The sequence below is a fragment of the Mixophyes fleayi genome, chromosome 5, assembly GCF_038048845.1.
Source record: "Mixophyes fleayi isolate aMixFle1 chromosome 5, aMixFle1.hap1, whole genome shotgun sequence".
Lineage (NCBI taxonomy): Eukaryota > Metazoa > Chordata > Amphibia > Anura > Limnodynastidae > Mixophyes > Mixophyes fleayi.
The window spans coordinates 52,528,094-52,545,850 of NC_134406.1; the positions used below are offsets into that span (position 1 = coordinate 52,528,094).

Consider the following 17,757-nt stretch of genomic DNA (forward strand, 5'->3'; position numbering starts at 1 on the left):
TACACTAACTTGTTTTTATAAAATAGTGGCATATGGGTGGACAGTGAAATGACATTACGACTGCCGCACCTAAGTGCCTTATAAATGAAGACAGCAATTAAAACTACTGCAGGTTAAACCACATTCTCCTAATCAGCTGTCTGGCTAGTTTAATAAGGTCAAAAAGGAAGAATTTCTAATGTATCGTTTCTTATTTAGTTTATTAATATTTGAAAATTAGGCTTAATCTTCATTTCTCTTTCAGTTACCTGAAATATAGCAAGATATAACTCAGATATATGTGCTTTCTTACGAATTAAAATATACACAGTCATATACAAGATGTTTAAATAACACTTCTGGCTTTAATGTACTGCCTGTGGGACTTTATAAAGCCTACTTGTCACCTATATAAAGTGGTGGTTTTGTGATTTGAAGCAATACAAATGAAAATGCAGCCTATCGATTCCTTAGGAACTGACAGAGGCAGGAGTTCTATTCCGTGATGTCACGAGCCACCCTAGTGAATTGTGATGTCACTGGTAGATCAATTTCATTCTTATGAATATAGCTTTTAGCCCACAAAATGAATTACTGCAACATGTGCACTTTAATAGGACAGATGCATGGAACATGTGTCCTTATTTACTGTACTAAACAACTACTAGCACATTTCCTTTCTTTGACTTGGGATAAAACGCCACATCTTGGTATGCAATGTATAAAAGCTAGCAATGAATCAATGAATACTACAAATGAACCACCACAGTGCATGATTACAAACATGTAGCTAATCTAATGTCTAGCGCAGGTCAGTCATTTCTGAAAACAACAATATATAGTAAGTGATGAAGAGGAAAAAAAAAAAGTTATCAGAACTGAAAATGAAATAGACTTGGGTGCATGTGTGTGTGTTTTTATATATATATATATATATATATATATATATATAAATATTACACACATATACACACACATCCAGCTAATATGATGAAGTTAAGATAACTTGATTATACAATGCACCATAATATACACATGCAGAAATTCTTACAAATATGATTTGATGTCAATTCAATGAAAATAAATATTGTGTTTGGAACTATAGCCAAAAGCACTGTCTATTCCATAAATTATAAATGGTACGTACGTTTGCAGAACCTTGCAATAATTAAAATAAAAATATGCATGTGTATATATATTGTCTATACATATATAAATACACACTCGCACACATATACACACACACACTCACTGAGTCTGAAGTGGCATCATTCCTAGTACTGGGATATCAGACATATATGTTAAATAGAGTTATTTAAGGGAAACAAGTTAACCGACTTGCAAATTTATACTTTGTAATCAATATATCCTCACCTCAGTCTAAAAAAATACTTGTAAAATTATTGGGGGGGGGAAGAAAAAAAAAGACAACAATTTGATATAATTGCCTGTTAAAATACAAACAGAAAGGGTAATGGTTAGGAAAAATAATCTCACATTTACATATATTTGTTGTGCTTCTTGAAATTACAAATATTTGCAACAGCATATTTTTAGCTGTGAAAATATTTTTTTTTTTTTTTTTTACAAATGTCTCAATTTTATTTTGCTATTTAATTAACTTATGTGATGAAAACATACAATTAAGTCTTCCAATCAAATTTGCATCCTACATTAACCCCTTTGTGCCTCATAAATTCTAAGCAGCATTGTGATGCATACAAATTTTACCAAACGGTAGCAGATTCAAATAAAAAAAAAAAAAAAAAGTTAAAAAATCTATAGCATGGAATGTGGAAATAATTGACTGCAGCAGTTTGTACATGTTAGTTCCTAATGATTAATGCATATCTACAAAATGTTACATCCATAAGAAATAAAGAGGCATTTAGCATATTCAATGTCTCAGGTGGCAATAAACTATATGCAACTTGCATAAGGTTAACATTAAATCTATATAAATAAGATATTCTCCAAAGTTTACACTTAAATAACAAGTCTTCATACAAAAATGACTTCTTTGTAAAGGTATTTGCAGACTCATTTTGCTACCATAAATACAAAGTGATTGTATGGCCTTTTTTTTTATTTTACAAACAGAGTTTGTAATACATTAGTGGACCTGAGTCTATCACTATTTTTTTTCTTTTTTTTTTCTTTTAAATTACATGATTACATTTCTCTTTAAAGGGAAGGAGAGGAATGAGAAAGCATTAAAATTTAGAGGCTTTTACAAAATGTAGCATACATGATACAGGTAAAATATTTTCATGTTTTAGGTTTATATTGCCTAATATTAGAAAAATGGATATTGTTCACAGCTTCATCCCTTTTTATCGGAATAGTTAATAAAAAACAAACAAGAAAAAAAACGAACATTATTTTCTCAGAAAGGCATTCTACAGACCAGATCACAATTCTGTTAATTACATATATTTAAGTGCAACGAAATAAGTCCCCATCAGGGCACCTTTCAGAATTCATCTATGTTTGTGGAAACGTTTGGGGTGGCTGGGTTTGAATCTTGAGAGATCGCTGCAACTGTAACAATTCTTGGTGAACCAAGAACCCCAGTTACTGAAGCATCCAGGTCTCCCGATGTTACAATGGCCAGGGCGGTTCCACCTCCCTTTTTGTTCTGGTGAGTTTTCACGTGCTTCGAGAGATGGTCGCTCCTCATAAACCTCTTTGAACATTCCGGACACTCAAATCTTTTCTCTCCTGAAAAGTAAAAAACAGAGTTTAAGTAGAGGGCAATAAAGATTTTTTTTTTTAAAGGATAATTCCACACATTTTTTAATAAATTTCCTACTTTCCCACAGGTAGCACAAGTCTTTGGAGTATATTTACTAAACTGCGGGTTTGAAAAAGGTGGAGATGTTGCCTATAGCAACCAATCAGATTCTAGCTGTCATTTTGTAGAATGTACTAAACAATGATAGATTGGTTGCTATAGGCAACATCTCCACTTTTTCAAAGCCACCGTTTAGTAAATATACCCCTTTGTGTCCTTTGCTAGGTACCAAAGCAGTTTGGAACTGAATGCTGCATAAGTACCTATAAGACTTCAAATACAAACAGAGGTACTTTAATTTATAACACAGGTGCTAATTAGACAGAATCACTGTTCTGGGCAATCTGTCTTCGATATAAACACAGCCCTTGTTTTCCTGCTAATGGTTCCATTAGAGTGGAAGGCTCGGTGCTGACCCCTTCCTTAATATTTTGCTACTGCACTGACAGGGTCAGGTTACGTTTAAACTGTAAAAGTATCATCTAAAATGCGGTGCTGCATTTTTGCAGTGACAATAATGACAATAAATATTTAACATATGCAAAATGTATTTTTCAGTTGTGCCTATTGCAGGTGAAAGCATATGTTAGATCCCTTTAGGCTACATGTATCTGTATGTGTCATATGCAAATTTAGGATGTTATGTTTTTTCTCTCCTCTTTTTTCCTCTCTCCCTCTATAATAATTTTGGACATCTGCTTGTCAAGCCCTACCTCTAATCATCGCACACCCTTGCTGTTCCATTAGAGCAGTGTTTTCCAAACCCAATCCTAATGCCCCCTAACAGTATAAGGTTTTCCAGGTGACAAGTGAATGAATTAGTACAGCCTGGATCTGTTACAATGTGTCAGGCAGTGATGAATCCACCTGTGCTCCAGCAAGTGAATATGGAAAACCTGCACTGTCAGGGGGCCATGAGGACTGGGCTTGGGAAACCATGTATTAGGGCAGGCCTGTCCAACCTGCGGCCCTCCAGGTGTTGTGAAACTACAAGCCCCAGCATGCTTTGCCAGTAGACAACCTGTTGATAGCTGGAAGGGCATGCTGGGACTTGTAGTTTCACAACATCTGGAGGGCCGCAGGTTAAACAGGCCTGGTCTAGAATTACAGCTTGATCTGCTTTGGGGCTAGTCATTCTTCTACTTGAAGTGGCTACTGAAATGGTGTCTTCCCATCCCATATACAGACAGACATATACACTTGTAGTAATGTAATGTACATTACAAAAGACAAATATTGTCAACTGTGAAGGAATACCTTGAGATGGCTGTGTAGTTTATTTATTAGGCATGTAGTGCAAAGATTTGTTAGGTTAGTATTGTTACAACAATGGTTAAGTTATTTGGTGGTTAGCATAGGACATTAGTGTTTAATTAGGTCAGGTATAGGTTAGTTGAAATAGATTATAGCTTTTCTAAGAGTTAGGGGCACAAGATAGATTGGCAATCAGCTGGTTAATGTTCCACTAGGCGAGTGTTCTGAACCTTTGGGAAGCTATAGTTAAGTTGATATTTGTTCGTTATTTAAGTTAATATCTGGGGTCTCATGCTTATTATAGCTCTGATCTGTTGACCTCATAATAAAATCATGTTGTAGCATAATCCTGGTGTCAGTTGAGATATCAAAGTACCCATATACTCATATTAACCATTATTAAATTTGCCTACTATGTTGAAGTCACTAATATACACTTTGGTAGCAAAAATATCCACATTTGTCATTATTTCCATAAATGCTGTGACCCAAAATATTCGGCTGCCTGTCTCAACTACCCCATTGCACACACTTTGCGTTGATGTTGTAATTGTTGCCACTTAATGATACCCTGCTATTATGTACATGATTTTATGGCAACCTTTACAAAATGTTTACTACTTTGTTATTTATTAAGATGATGCTGGTTACATATCAGATACTGAAGTTCTGTGTTGTAGATACTATGTTATTTAATATGAATACTATATTACATGCATCAATACTGATTGTATGCATTTGTCTTACTCAATCAAGGACACATATTTTAGCTATAGTTTATAATTAGAACTATAGGGTTTCCGTGCTATACCAGTGTACCCTCTGCTAGTCTGGGTATGGGATGGTCCTTAAAATACAATTATTGTTCTTTAAAAACATTTAAAGCAGCAATCTCACATAGTGTTTTTCCTTTTAATAGCACGTTATGCACATTTGCAGTATGCATCTGTAGTCATCCTACAAATCATTATCACCTTTTCAAAATCTCTGTTTGGCAAACAAATATGGCTGTCAGACACAAGCACTCTGCTACACAGACACAGGCTCACAGCAGCATGTCATGTGATGGCAGAGGAGGAGAAAGGGGATGTTACAGTGCAAATAAAGCAAAGAAGGGTGATCCAAAGCCTCTTTGCTCACTACATCATGTGTCATGTGTCTGTGGTTGCCATGGTAGTCCATAAGGATAAATCATTAATAGCAACCTGAGGGAAAAAACAAGGGAAAATGGTTGGATAGGTCACAAAAATGTACGCGTTCTAGGAGGAGGAAAAAGCTGAACTATGCGGGATATGTAAAACAATTTCCACTGATAATATTCAATTTTTTTAATGAGCTCTTATTTATCAACTAAAATACTTAAACATGAATGGGTCACAAATAAATGAACCACTTGTAAGTGGCATAAAAGTTGTGAATAGTGCCAATTTATGAACCCTAAATATTCTCACTGCCAAATGCCCAGCCAGGCAGACTGGAACATCTAGCTGTCTGATGTTCATGTTGACATGTAGTTTGTGACCGATAACTTGAAGTATATAAGTATAAATGTGTAGAAGTATTTCATAGAATCAGTATATTTGATTCCCTTTAAAACAAATTAAAAAATCTAATAAATAAATATAACAATGCTTGCTGATATATGTTATTACAGACAGGTGTCTTTCTTTAATTATATGTATTGTTTTAACTTGGTTCTGAGATTAAGGGTAATGTGTGGCTCTTTTAAAGGTTAGAGGGCCGCACAATGTGGCCCCTGTAATGTATCTTGTTACCCATCCCCACTTTAGAAGAAACAATATAAACCATCATACCTGTGTGAGTTCTTCTGTGCCTCTGTAGCTCATCACTCCTGGTAAACCTTTTGCCACAAAATATCCAGTTGCATACAAAAGGCCTTTCTCCAGTGTGCCAACGAAGATGTGCTCGGAGATGGGAAGTCTTCCCATAGACTTTTCCACAACCTTCAATATGACAGATATGCTGCTTCTTTTTCCCAGGTTCACTGCTACCTCTAATAAAACAAATATCAAATATGTAAACAGATGCTAAAATGTGCAAAGGTAAAAAAATAATATGTGTTGGGCAAACATGATTTTTGCATCAAAAGTTGTATTCTTTACAACACCACAAACAGCCATTTCTAAAATCATTCATTGTTTCAGGGACATATAGAGTTAGAAAATGTTCTTGCAAAACACTAATTACTTCAATCCCTACAATTCCTAGCTCCTAAAACAGTCTATTCCACCAAGCAGGCAAGGAGAATCTGTGTATTGTTAATATATTGGTCGCAAACCTTAAAGTCAATCTTCCTACATAGCCTAGTATAGTAATGACATATAGGGCTCATTCACACAGCCATCGCAGCATGGTATCAATTCCAACTGAAACAGAAGATCTAAAATATGAAGTTGGATAAGCAATCTAAATATCTCTAATTTGAAAACGGTGGGCATTTATGGGCAAATGATACCCTCTTTCTGACCAATTCCACCCACTCATCAGTGCAAATGTCATCAAAAGTGTTTACTTTTTGCAGCAGCTCAGAACTAGGTCTCATCCTATACCTTTTGTGAATTTGCACTCTCAAAAGGAGAAGTGCATTTCTTGCATACTTGCCAACTTTCCCGGAATGTCCCGAAATTAGGGTAGGTCTCACGGACTCCCGGGAGAGCAGGCAAGTATCCGGGGTGCAAAATGATGCAATTTGCCGCACCCTCCAACCATGCCCCCTGTCTGTGATCTCCCAGAATTAAGTTTCCAAAAGTTGACAAATATGATTTCTAGCTGCACTCTGCCCAATGTAAAAGGAAACAAAGTTTAAAACACAATCAAAACACACATAAAAAGTTCCACAAGTAATAAAGACTGTCCCAATGTTCCCTTACTCTCATGATTAAGTTAAGCTATAAAGGCAAGGCTGCACAAACGGGGTTAATAGAACCTAATTAGCTAATATGTATGATCTGACATATGATATTAGGCGGGAAACTCAACTATCAAAGAATTCTACATTTAATTTTGTAACAAAAATGTTCAAGGAGACTCCGTGCCGTGCTGCCAAAAACGCTCATTGATCGGGTAGAGCAGGCTGTACTGTCATCTAGAAGCGGAGTTCCCTCTGAGATAAGCGCCTGACAGATTGTAGCTTCAATCCATCTTGCAAATGTTTGTTACATTACTGGCCATCCTCTCTTGTGTACTACAGAAAGAACAAGGAAGCTATCTGTTCTACGTAAGGATGACTGTCTACATAAACCCTCAAGGCTCTAACCACATCCAGCAGCTGCAGAGATTTTCACTTCAAGAAGCTAGATCCTGACCCAGTGCAGAGGTTACAATATCTTGGGTTAGCTGAAATTTGACACAATCTTGGGCTGGAAGAATGCCTGGTGCTCTGTCATTATGAATAATAATAATAATAATAATAATAATAATAATAATAATAGTAGAAGATATGGTGAGCTGCAAGAAAGGGCAGCCAATTAAGACACCCTTCTTGCTGAAGCAATGGCCAGTAAAAAAGACCTGTTCAAGGTTATGATTAAACAATAAGATCGCAAGGCTCAAATGGCGGCTTCTGAAGCACCAAAAGAACCGAGTTTTGGTCTCACTAAACAATCAGTGGAACATAGAATGTGAAGCACCCCATGAAGAAAGGTCTGGACTGTGAGACAATTGGCCAGTTTTCTCTGGAAGATGACAGACCGAGCTAACACTTGAACTGTGAGATAGGCTAATTGCATCCCACTATCAAGGCCATCCTGTAAGAAGGACAAGTGGTGAGCCAATTTTAAAAGTGTAAAATGCTTAACCCTCAATGAAGTGAAAATAATTTGCTGTTTCAGCAGCACCAACAAGAGATGCCCTACTCCTACGGGCACTAAATTAAAAACCGAGTAACTTACACTAGAAAGGCCTAAAGGGGGTGGGGTCAAACAAGTTTTACAGTAGAATAGTGCCTTACTCCCAGCACAGTGCCCTCTATACCCCATGGTTACACAGTATCCCACAAATAGGATAAATGAGAAGCAAGTCTTCATCATATTCCCTATTGCACACCTCTCTCAGCTTATGTTACACATCTGTGTCCACTCACTGTTGATAAATACCAATGACCAGGCTAGCAAGTTCTTCAACCTAAAGCAGACCCCTTTCCATTAAAGCAAGTCAGTTTCTCCACTAGACCTTTACATAAATCAGGAGTGTGTATTGACGAGGTACACAGGTCATTAAAATGAGAAACACATAGTGATAAAACAAGATTCAAATTCAAATAATACAGACGAGCAAAATAGAGCAATACAGTCCATATGCGGAGTCAGACGCTTCTCAAGATGTGTCCAGCTCTGCATCGTTAGCATATCCACCAGATGTACAGCAAGCATACTTACATCCACATGTACAGTACCAGGCTGTAAGTGCAATAAAACTTTATAAATAGTCGTGTTCATAAGAAAAAAAACACATTTGTTATTAGGATCCTTGTGTGCTAATGAAAGTTAGAATATTTTTTTCTTTTAAAATAGACAGAAAATCAGCAGTATGAAAATGGAACTCTCAATCAGCCAATCAGAAGTGGTTAGCAAGTGCTGGCGGGTTATCATGATCAGAGTGTATTTGCATCAGCCCCTAGGCTGGTGCAAATGATACGGCTGTAAAAGGCGTATCTGCATTTGCGTTCTGGCCTTCAGCTGTTTACAATTCCTCAAACCTGATGGCATGGCATATTTATATATAAAGTGTAGGTCATACAGCAAAATGCAAAAAAAAGCCAAACATGGAGGGAAAATACAAACAAATGCAAAGAAGTGATTGGATCAAAGAATTTGATGTACAAATACAGAAGGTGACAGGTGTCAGATTGCCTGTTGTTTCTGGAGAGTCCTTGCAGATATCTATCATAAATGACCACAGGCTGTGCAGTTTTTAGATTTGATAATATGCCAAGAATTCCAGACCCAAATTGAGCCCTGCTGGTAGAGTGTTAAATGTTCTAATGAGTTTAATTTGCCAGAATTTTCTTTCACTCTCTAAAATTGCAATTTCCATATCGTGCAGACTGTGGTTTGGGCTGCAAAAGAGTTGCCCTATTATGGTGTCAATATTCTTTTTCAGTTCACAATGAAGCATTGTTCCTTATTTAAAACTTTGCCCAATTTGTAGATATTTTTGGCATTTTATTAGTTAAACCACATTGGAACAAATGCACATATAGAACGGCCACAAATGTACTCATGCGGGGAGTTAGAATTGGCATTTTAGAAACGTGGACAGATCTTACATCCAGAAAGCAGAGTTCCATTTCTAATAGGTTTTCAAGAGCAACTAGTGACCAGAAGATTCCTTAGCTTTGGAGGTTGTCTGTATGACAGGACATATGGTTTTAAGGTTGTTATCTTATGTATGTGACAACTAGAAATAATGTACTGCTTGATGTGCCTTGGGTGGAAAAAGCAGGAGTGATGGTCTGTCTGAAAGTTTGTGGTATATGAAGGTGAAGGGGCCTATGTGGCATGAAAGCCTTCAATGATTTCCTATAAGTTCACTAGTAAAAAGTTATCACATTTACTCTTGATTTTTTTGTCCCCCACTTCAAAAGTTTTACACACACATTTTGCACCCAAAATGATCATGAGTAAGGCTCTTGCAAGGCTGACTTTGCGCATATATATATATATATATATATATATATATAAAGCTTTTTAGGTGAAAAGGTATAATACAACTTCAGCATGGTACAAACTTAACTTAAATATGACATATTTCTGCACCTTTTGATGCTGTTTAGTGAATTAAACCGATTGAAAAACAAAAGAAATACCCAGTAAATGTGAGATGTGCAAACATTTGGGTACCCTTCCAGTTGATTCATGATCTTCTTCTTTTTTTTATTTAGGGCCTTTACTTACCACTTGTTTGGCCTTAAATTTAGCCTAGCGAACTATTTTATAAACGTAGTGAGCCTTTGTGTAAGAGTAATGCTTGAACCGGAACGTTATGATTTGCCCACCTGGCCTTGTCACTCTGGATGAAGAGGGCCCACTAGTTGATGAGACACGAAGAGCCCCTTCATGTCTCAGTGAGTCAAAAATATACTCTGACCCCTTCTATCTTCAGGATATTGAGCATACTCTCAACAACTATGGGCTTCTCTAAGAAACTGGCCGAGGACTTATAAATAGATCAAAGCAAAATATGGAAGACCCACAATAATTTCAGATAGAACGGCTTATAAACTGGTCAAATATACAAAAAAAAACCCAACAAAATATGTTACTGCAGACAGGTTTGGCTGGCAGCAGTACAGTGGTCCACAGGACAGTGTTGCTTATACAAAAATAATCTGCATGTAAGAGTTGCCAGATGGAAGAATTTTTCTTATGACTTTAAAAGTCAACATCTTAAAATTTTAGCTACAACACAAAAGATACATTTGGAGAAAGAGAGGTAAATCATTTGAAGAAAAACACACGGTCAGCTGTTAAACATGTGGATGGATCACGCGATAGTCTGGGGTACAGAAAGAATTGTTCAGGTAGAAGGTAGAATGTATTTAATAAAATTTAAACAAATCCTAGAAAGCAGTGAACAAACCAAAGCTGAAAAGAAATTGGATAGTTCAGATAGACAACAATCAAAAATAAACTTCAAAATAAACTATTAAATACTTACTGTGGAGAAATAAGGGTACCAGACACATTGAAAATAAAAGATTAAGCCTGCCTGGCATCCCCTCTTGCCCAGTACTGTAATGTAGGCCATTGAAATGTATGTATTTTAAAATGTGTTGTTCTGATATTCTTAATTGTCTCTAGTTGGGTTCTGTAGGCATTGCTAAATTCTAGAACACCTCCCCTAATAGAAGCAAAATTAAAAGCAGAAAAAGGAGCGCAAATAGCTGCAGATATAATGACAAACAATGGAGAGAAAAACATATATCAAAAGTGACAATGTTTACACTCCTTTGCAATTGTGAGCAGATCAGCCGGAGATACACTTTAGGCCAAAAATAACCCATGGGTTAAATCAGGAATGGGCATTTAGCATTTATGGCTCAACAAAAGGGTGCTCATTGTTCTTCTCCAGCTTTAGCCAGTCTTCTTGAAGCTGCTCCCTGCATGGTGCCTGCTGCAATCCTATGACTTGGGGGAAGCACAGTAGCTGCACTCCATGATGCATGTACCCAATCCAGCGGGGAAGTTATTTTAAACCAAACCTACCAAGGTCACCATGGACGTCAAAGCAGGTTTAAAAGAGGGACATTCTGTCAGAAGTGGAAGGCAGAACACATCATAGACATTCTGACTAGGGGTTATGGCTTCTGTTAGATTGTGATAAGTATCAGATCTGCTATATCTCCATGGGCTTTGCAACGTTGATTTTCCTGACAAAAGCAGGAAGATATTAGGCTTGGTCCCTGCCTTGTGGCAGAAGAGTGAACGGTGTGGCTCGATGTCAGACAGCTCTCCATGCAACTAAAGCCTTTTTAGGGTAGGGCAGTCTAGTAAGCTCTCTGTGCGGTATGCACCCAGGTTGCTATTAACTGTACCCTTTCCCTGTTTGGTTTTGTAAATACAATTTAATTAATTTATTTTAAAAAAATAGCTGTATCTTTCCAGTTGTTTTTCCTAAGCGGTTCCAAACTCACATAGGTAATGGGTACCCCCAAGCTAGCACTTAAGACTACCTCTGGCTGACCAGCTTGCCAGAGGGCAAACGTTTCACATAAGCCCTCATACTTACGAGGACAAAAGAGTACGATTTTGTAGTGGCCTACACAATTCTCAGACTTGAAAATTCTTGAATATCTGTTAGGAGATCTCAAACATGTAGGTCAAGCAAGAACATTATTTCTTAGCTAGACAAGTTTTGCATGGAAGAGTGGGGAAAAAATCCTAAAGGAGGAACAGAAAGACTCTTAGCTGGTTACAAGTAATGTTTGGAAACTGTGATTTTTTCCAAAGAAGGGGTTACCAAGTGCTGACTGACAGCACACACAACATTCACAGTTTTTATTTTTTTTCAATCTGTTAAATTCAGCAAAGAAAAACAGCAATTACTACATGTTAATGGTATTTCCTTGAGTCCCTCAGTGGCAACAGATATCAAAGACATAACCCTCATAGTTGCTGAAGGCTAAACAGGAAAGAAGTTTGAAACATACAAAACCAGCTCCTCCTCTTCTCCTGTGTCTATTGACTGTTCTCTAGCATTCTATACCACATATAAAGAGAAAAACACCAAACTGTGCATAATAATCAGAATAGCAAGGAAAAGGGGGCAGGAACTAGGCTGCCATGAAGTGGAGAATTCAATTCTCCCCGAATTAGCACGATGCTAAAGTTATTACGGTAATTTTAACCCGGCTTTCTGCTCACAGCTGAGGGAGCTGCGAGCAAAATGTCGGCGTTGAAACTACCGTAATAACGGTAATAATGCGTAGGCTGCGTTACTTTTACCAATAACGCGGCCAACTGAATTCCCCCCAAAGTGTCTTAAGGTAATACAATTAACAGGCAACAATTGTTGCATTTCTATTTCATCCTTCAATGGCAGCAGGTACTAAAGAGTTTGTACCCAAGCCTTTAAATTGGTTGGAGTAACTACAGCTTGCAAATTGCCAAATCCAGCATCTGCTGAAGCTGCTATTTCAAGTCTGTAATGTTTAGCAAACGTATTCAGGGAGCTCAATCTTGCGGTTTTACATAATTCCTCTGTTGTGACCTGTGCAAACTATGTCAATGAAGTAGCCATGGTTATAGAGGGCTCTCAGAATACATAGTGATGCTCCCCCTTTACTTTGTATACTTTAACAATACAATCCCTAAGTCATGTTGCTAGGGTGCCCTTACAAACTCCCTCTTGTAAAACAAACATTTTTTAAAATGCCTCAATGATTTGGTACTGTCTAAATAAATCATAAAAGTGTTCTTACTAAGGAGTGCTGCAAATCCTTTTACGTGTGTGGGGGAAAGGGGGGGGGGGGTTAGGATAGGGGCCAAAGGAGGGAAATACCAGTTTATGATGAATATGAAATTCAGAAACCACTTTCTGTAAAAACTGAGACATGTGTCTTAAGACCACATTATCCCTGAACATGTTCACATAAGGCTCCTGGCACCATAAGGCGGCGGTTCCCAAACTGTGCGCCGCGGCGCTGTCACTGGGGTGCCGCGGGCCAGCCATAGAAAAGAAGAAAGAACACAGAAATTTACCAATCCGCCAGGCGCCGGGACCAAGCAGCCTCCTCTCTCCCGCAGCTGTCACTGAATATCGACGTCATTGACAGCTGCGGGAAAGAGGAGGATGCTGGGTCCCGGTGCCCGGCTGATTGGTAAATTTCTGTGTTCTTTGTTTTTTTCTATGGCTGGCTCGCGGCAGAGGAGTGAGAGGGATCGTGACAGAGGGACAGCGGGGCAGAGGAGGCGGACAGAGAGCAGAGGAAGGTGACGGCTGGGCAGAGGAGGGACACAGCGGGGCAGTGGAGGGGGACACAGCGTGAGAGGGGCAGTGGAGGGGGACACAGCGTGAGAGGGGCAGTGGAGGGGGACACAGCGTGAGAGGGGCAGTGGAGGGGGACACAGCGTGAGAGGGGCAGTGGAGGGGGACACAGCGTGAGAGGGGCAGTGGAGGGGGACACAGCGTGAGAGGGGCAGTGGAGGGGGACACAGTGTAGGAGGAGGACAGCGGGAGAGAGGGCAGAGGAGGAGGACAGCGGGAGAGAGGGCAGAGGAGGAGGACAGCGGGAGAGAGGGCAGAGGAGGAGGACAGCGGTAGAGAGGGCAGAGGAGGAGGACAGCGGGAGAGAGGGCAGAGGAGGAGGACAGCGGGAGAGAGGGCAGAGGAGGAGGACAGCGGGAGAGAGGGCAGAGGAGGAGGACAGCGTGACAGAGGGCAGAGGAGGAGGACAGCGTGACAGAGGGCAGAGGAGGAGGGACAGCGTGACAGAGGGCAGAGGAGGGGGGACAGCGTGACAGAGGGCAGAGGAGGGGGGACAGCGTGACAGAGGGCAGAGGAGGGGGGACAGCGTGACAGAGGGCAGAGGAGGGGGGACAGCGTGACAGAGGGCTAAGGGGGCAGTGTGAGAGAGGGCAGTGTGTCTGGATGCAGAGGGGGCAGTGTGCCTGAGTGCAGAGTCTGGATGCAGAGGGGGCATTTTTGCATACAACTAAATAAGTATTTCTGTCCTGACCTAAATACTTATTACAATTTTTTCACCCAACTACTTCTAAAACAGGACTGCTCAATAATTATTTTGGAGAGGTGCCTTGAAAAAATTTGGAGACTCTAAGGGTGCCGCGAACTGCAAAAGTTTGGGAACTACTGCCATAAGGCATGAAACTCTCTAATCCTCGTGGCAGAAGTGATCGCTACAAGCAAGAGTACTTTGAGGGTTTACCACTTAAGGAAAACTTCCCATAGGGGTTCACATGAATCCTCTAGTTGTGCACTAAGGACACAGTTCATATCCCCAGGAGCTACCAAAGGTTTGACCAGACATGTAAATGTTCGACTGCTTGCAAAATCTTTCTATAAATTTGTCTTGTGCTTAGATTTTTAAGAAGCTCAGTACTGAAACTAGAACTTTAGGAAAGCCAGGCCTTTCTTTAACCTGTCTTGTACAGTCATGGCCAAAAGTTTTGAGAATGACACAAATATTATTTTTCCACAAAGTCTGCTGCCTCAGTTTTTATGATGGCAATTTGCATATACTCCAGAATGTCATGAAGAATAATCAGATGAATTGCAATTGATTTCAAAGTCCCTCTTTGCCATGACAATGAACTTTATCCCAAAAACAACATTTCCACTGCATTTCAGCCCTGCCACAAAAGGACCAGCTGACATTAGGTTAGTGATTCTCTCGTTAACACAGGTGAGTGTGTTGACAAGGAAAAGGCTGGAGGTCACGGTCATGCTGATTGAGTTAGAATAACAGACTGGAAGCTTGAAAAGGAGGTTGGTGCTTGAAATCATTGTTCTTCCTCTGTTAACCATGGTTATCTTCAAGGAAACACATGCAGTCATCATTGTTTTGCACAAAAAGGGCTTCACAGGCAAGGATATTGCTGCTAGTAAGATTGTACCTAAATCAACCATTTATCAGATCATCAAGGAGTGAGGTTCAATAGTTGTGAAGAAGGCTTCAGGGCGCCCAAGAACATCCAGGAAATGCCAGGACAGTCTCCTAAAGTTGATTTAGCTGGGGGATCGGGGAAACACCTGTACAGAACATGCTCAGGAATGATAGCAGGCAGGTGTGAGTGCATCTGCACTCACAGTGAGGCAAAGACTTTTGGAGGATGGTCTGGTGTCAAGAAGCCTCTTCTCTCCAGGGAAAACATCAGGGACAGACTGATATTTTGCAAAAGGTACAGGGATTGGACTGCTGAGAACTGGGGTAAAGTAAATTTTCTCTGATGAATCCCCTTTCAGATTGTTTGGGGGATCTGGAAAAACGCTTGTCCACAGAAGGAAAGGTGAGCACTACCATCAGTCCTGTGTCATGCCAAAAGTAAAGCATCCTGAGACCATTCATGTGTGGGGTTACTTCTCAGCCAAGGGAGTGGGCTCACTCACAATTTTGCATAAGAACACAGCCATGAATAAAGAATGGTACCAAGAGCAACGTCTCCCAACCATCCAAGAACAGTTTGGAGATGAACAATGCCTTTTCCAGCATGATGGAGCACCTTGCTATAAAGCAAAATTGATAACTATGTGGCTCAGGATCAAAACTTCAAAATTTTGGGTCCATGGCCAGAAAACTCCCCAGACCTTAATCCCATTGAGAACTTGTGGTCAATCCTCAAGAGGCGGGTGGACAAACAAAAACTCACAAATTCTGACAAACTCCAAGCATTGATTAGGCAAGAATGGGCGGTCATCAGTCAGTATGTGGCCCAGAAGTTGATTGACAGCATGTTAGGGCGAATTGCAGAGGTCTTCAAAAAGAAGAGTCAACATTGCAGATATTGACTCTTTGCATAAACTTAATGTAATTGTCAATAAAACCCATTGACAATTACAAATTGCTTGTAATTTTACTTCAGTATACCATAGCAACATCTGACAAAACGGTCTAAAAACACTGAAGCAGCTAACTTTGTGAAAATAAATACTTGTGTCATTCTCAAAACTTTTGGACATGACTGTACAAACCAAACCCTGTGCTTTTGCCTTTCTCAAGGAACCACAAGCATTTTTTTCCCACATTCCAATGTAAGAAGTTGTAGGTTTCCTGTCCTCGCTAGTCTAACCCACCTAACAGCAGCAGCAAAACAGTCTCTAGGATGGTGGCTATCTCCAGAAACAAGTAGGTGTTCCCTATAGAAGTGCAGCATGGTTTTTTGGCTGCTGCTGCTCCCAGCTTCTATCTCCATGGAATATTAAAAGACGATATTTGAATATGGCGATTTCAAGAGAAGGCCATTCCCCCCCTCGGTATGGTGCGCTGATGTTGCTGCGATCCAGCACGCAAAAGGATCTGTGGGATTCCCCCACCAGGATCCTCAGTGGACCATTAGTAAATAATGAGCTTGTTCTGTATCAGGACAAACCACCACTTAAACTGCCTGCTTCCATTTACGTAGAAAAAAGAACAAATATAAACGGAGGTGTTAGCCGTATATTCTTTCAGTGCAGACTTCTTTCCTTTCTACCCTTCAGCAAGTATGAAAGTGAATCTGCTGCCGTGGAGAGATGGAATGAAAATAGTAATTTTGCAGAAATGTCAAGTTTAAGTTTGTACCCTGCAGAGGTTGCGTTACCTTCTTTTAACTTAAAAGTTTGACAGAGACATGTCATTTGACAAAGTTTTGCATACAACTGTACACACACACACACACACACACACACACACACACACACACTTCCACGCTATTATTTTTTTTTTTAAACTTTAGAGCAAAGTGCATCAAGAACACAACCAAAAGGTAACATACCTTCCTTCACCTTCCCTGCAATTAGGGCAAGAACACGCAACTCTTCGTAATCTCTTTCCAGTCTGCACCTCTTGATCCGATGATGGCTGGGACTGCTGAAGCTGCACTTGTGTTATTTGGTCAGGACTGACAGCACCAATAGTTGCATTTGTAAGACTTCCTACTGCAACAGTAACAGGTGCTATGGTCGCTTGCTGTACCTTGACTCCGTCTCCTCCTTGTTGCTGACCTACACAGCAATACAATTAAAATAACTTAAGAATGTGGGAAGGTTTAAATACAAAATGTGTGAATTAGGAAAACTTGTGCCATTATTAAAATAACATCCACTCACTACCAGACAGGACAGTAAAGTGGATGAGAAAAGATATACATATGATTCCCAAAAAATCTTCCCAGGTGTTAACTCCCCCAACCCCCATCCCCCAAATTAGAAAGTGACCGATTTTTACATACACAGAAAAACAAATGCGATTGCCAACCAAATCAGGTCAATCATCCAGAAACGAGATTACCCAACACACAATCTGGAACGGCCATAATTAAAATAACCACAGACACACACCAATCCAGCCACTCACTGATGACACTGGCTCTACATTTTCTAACCTTACTGATCAATATTCTGAATGGTATGGTATGGTCAGCAAGCATTTATGGTTTTTAAACATATCACCAATAAACAAAATTATTTTTAAATGTTAGCCTGAAAATTGTAGTGGATGATCAAAATGATGCATTTGACTTACATTGACATAAAAAAACAGCTAACCACCTCTT

At 39.6% G+C, this 17,757-nt stretch overlaps 1 protein-coding gene across 3 annotated transcripts in view; it reads right to left on the minus strand.

Moving 5' to 3' along the window:
• Positions 1–944: 944 nt before the first annotated feature.
• Positions 945–17,757, minus strand: part of SP4 (Sp4 transcription factor) — a 34,481-nt gene continuing 17,668 nt past the window's right edge. For all 3 annotated transcript variants that reach the window (XM_075212197.1, XM_075212195.1, XM_075212198.1), the window contains exons 4-6: positions 16,978–17,206; positions 5,842–6,041; positions 945–2,700 (exon numbers count right to left, since the gene is read on the minus strand). In XM_075212197.1, coding sequence (XP_075068298.1) covers positions 2,453–2,700; positions 5,842–6,041; positions 16,978–17,206 — 677 coding nt within the window. In that variant the 3' untranslated portion in view covers positions 945–2,452. The remainder of the gene's footprint in view (positions 2,701–5,841; positions 6,042–16,977; positions 17,207–17,757) is intronic.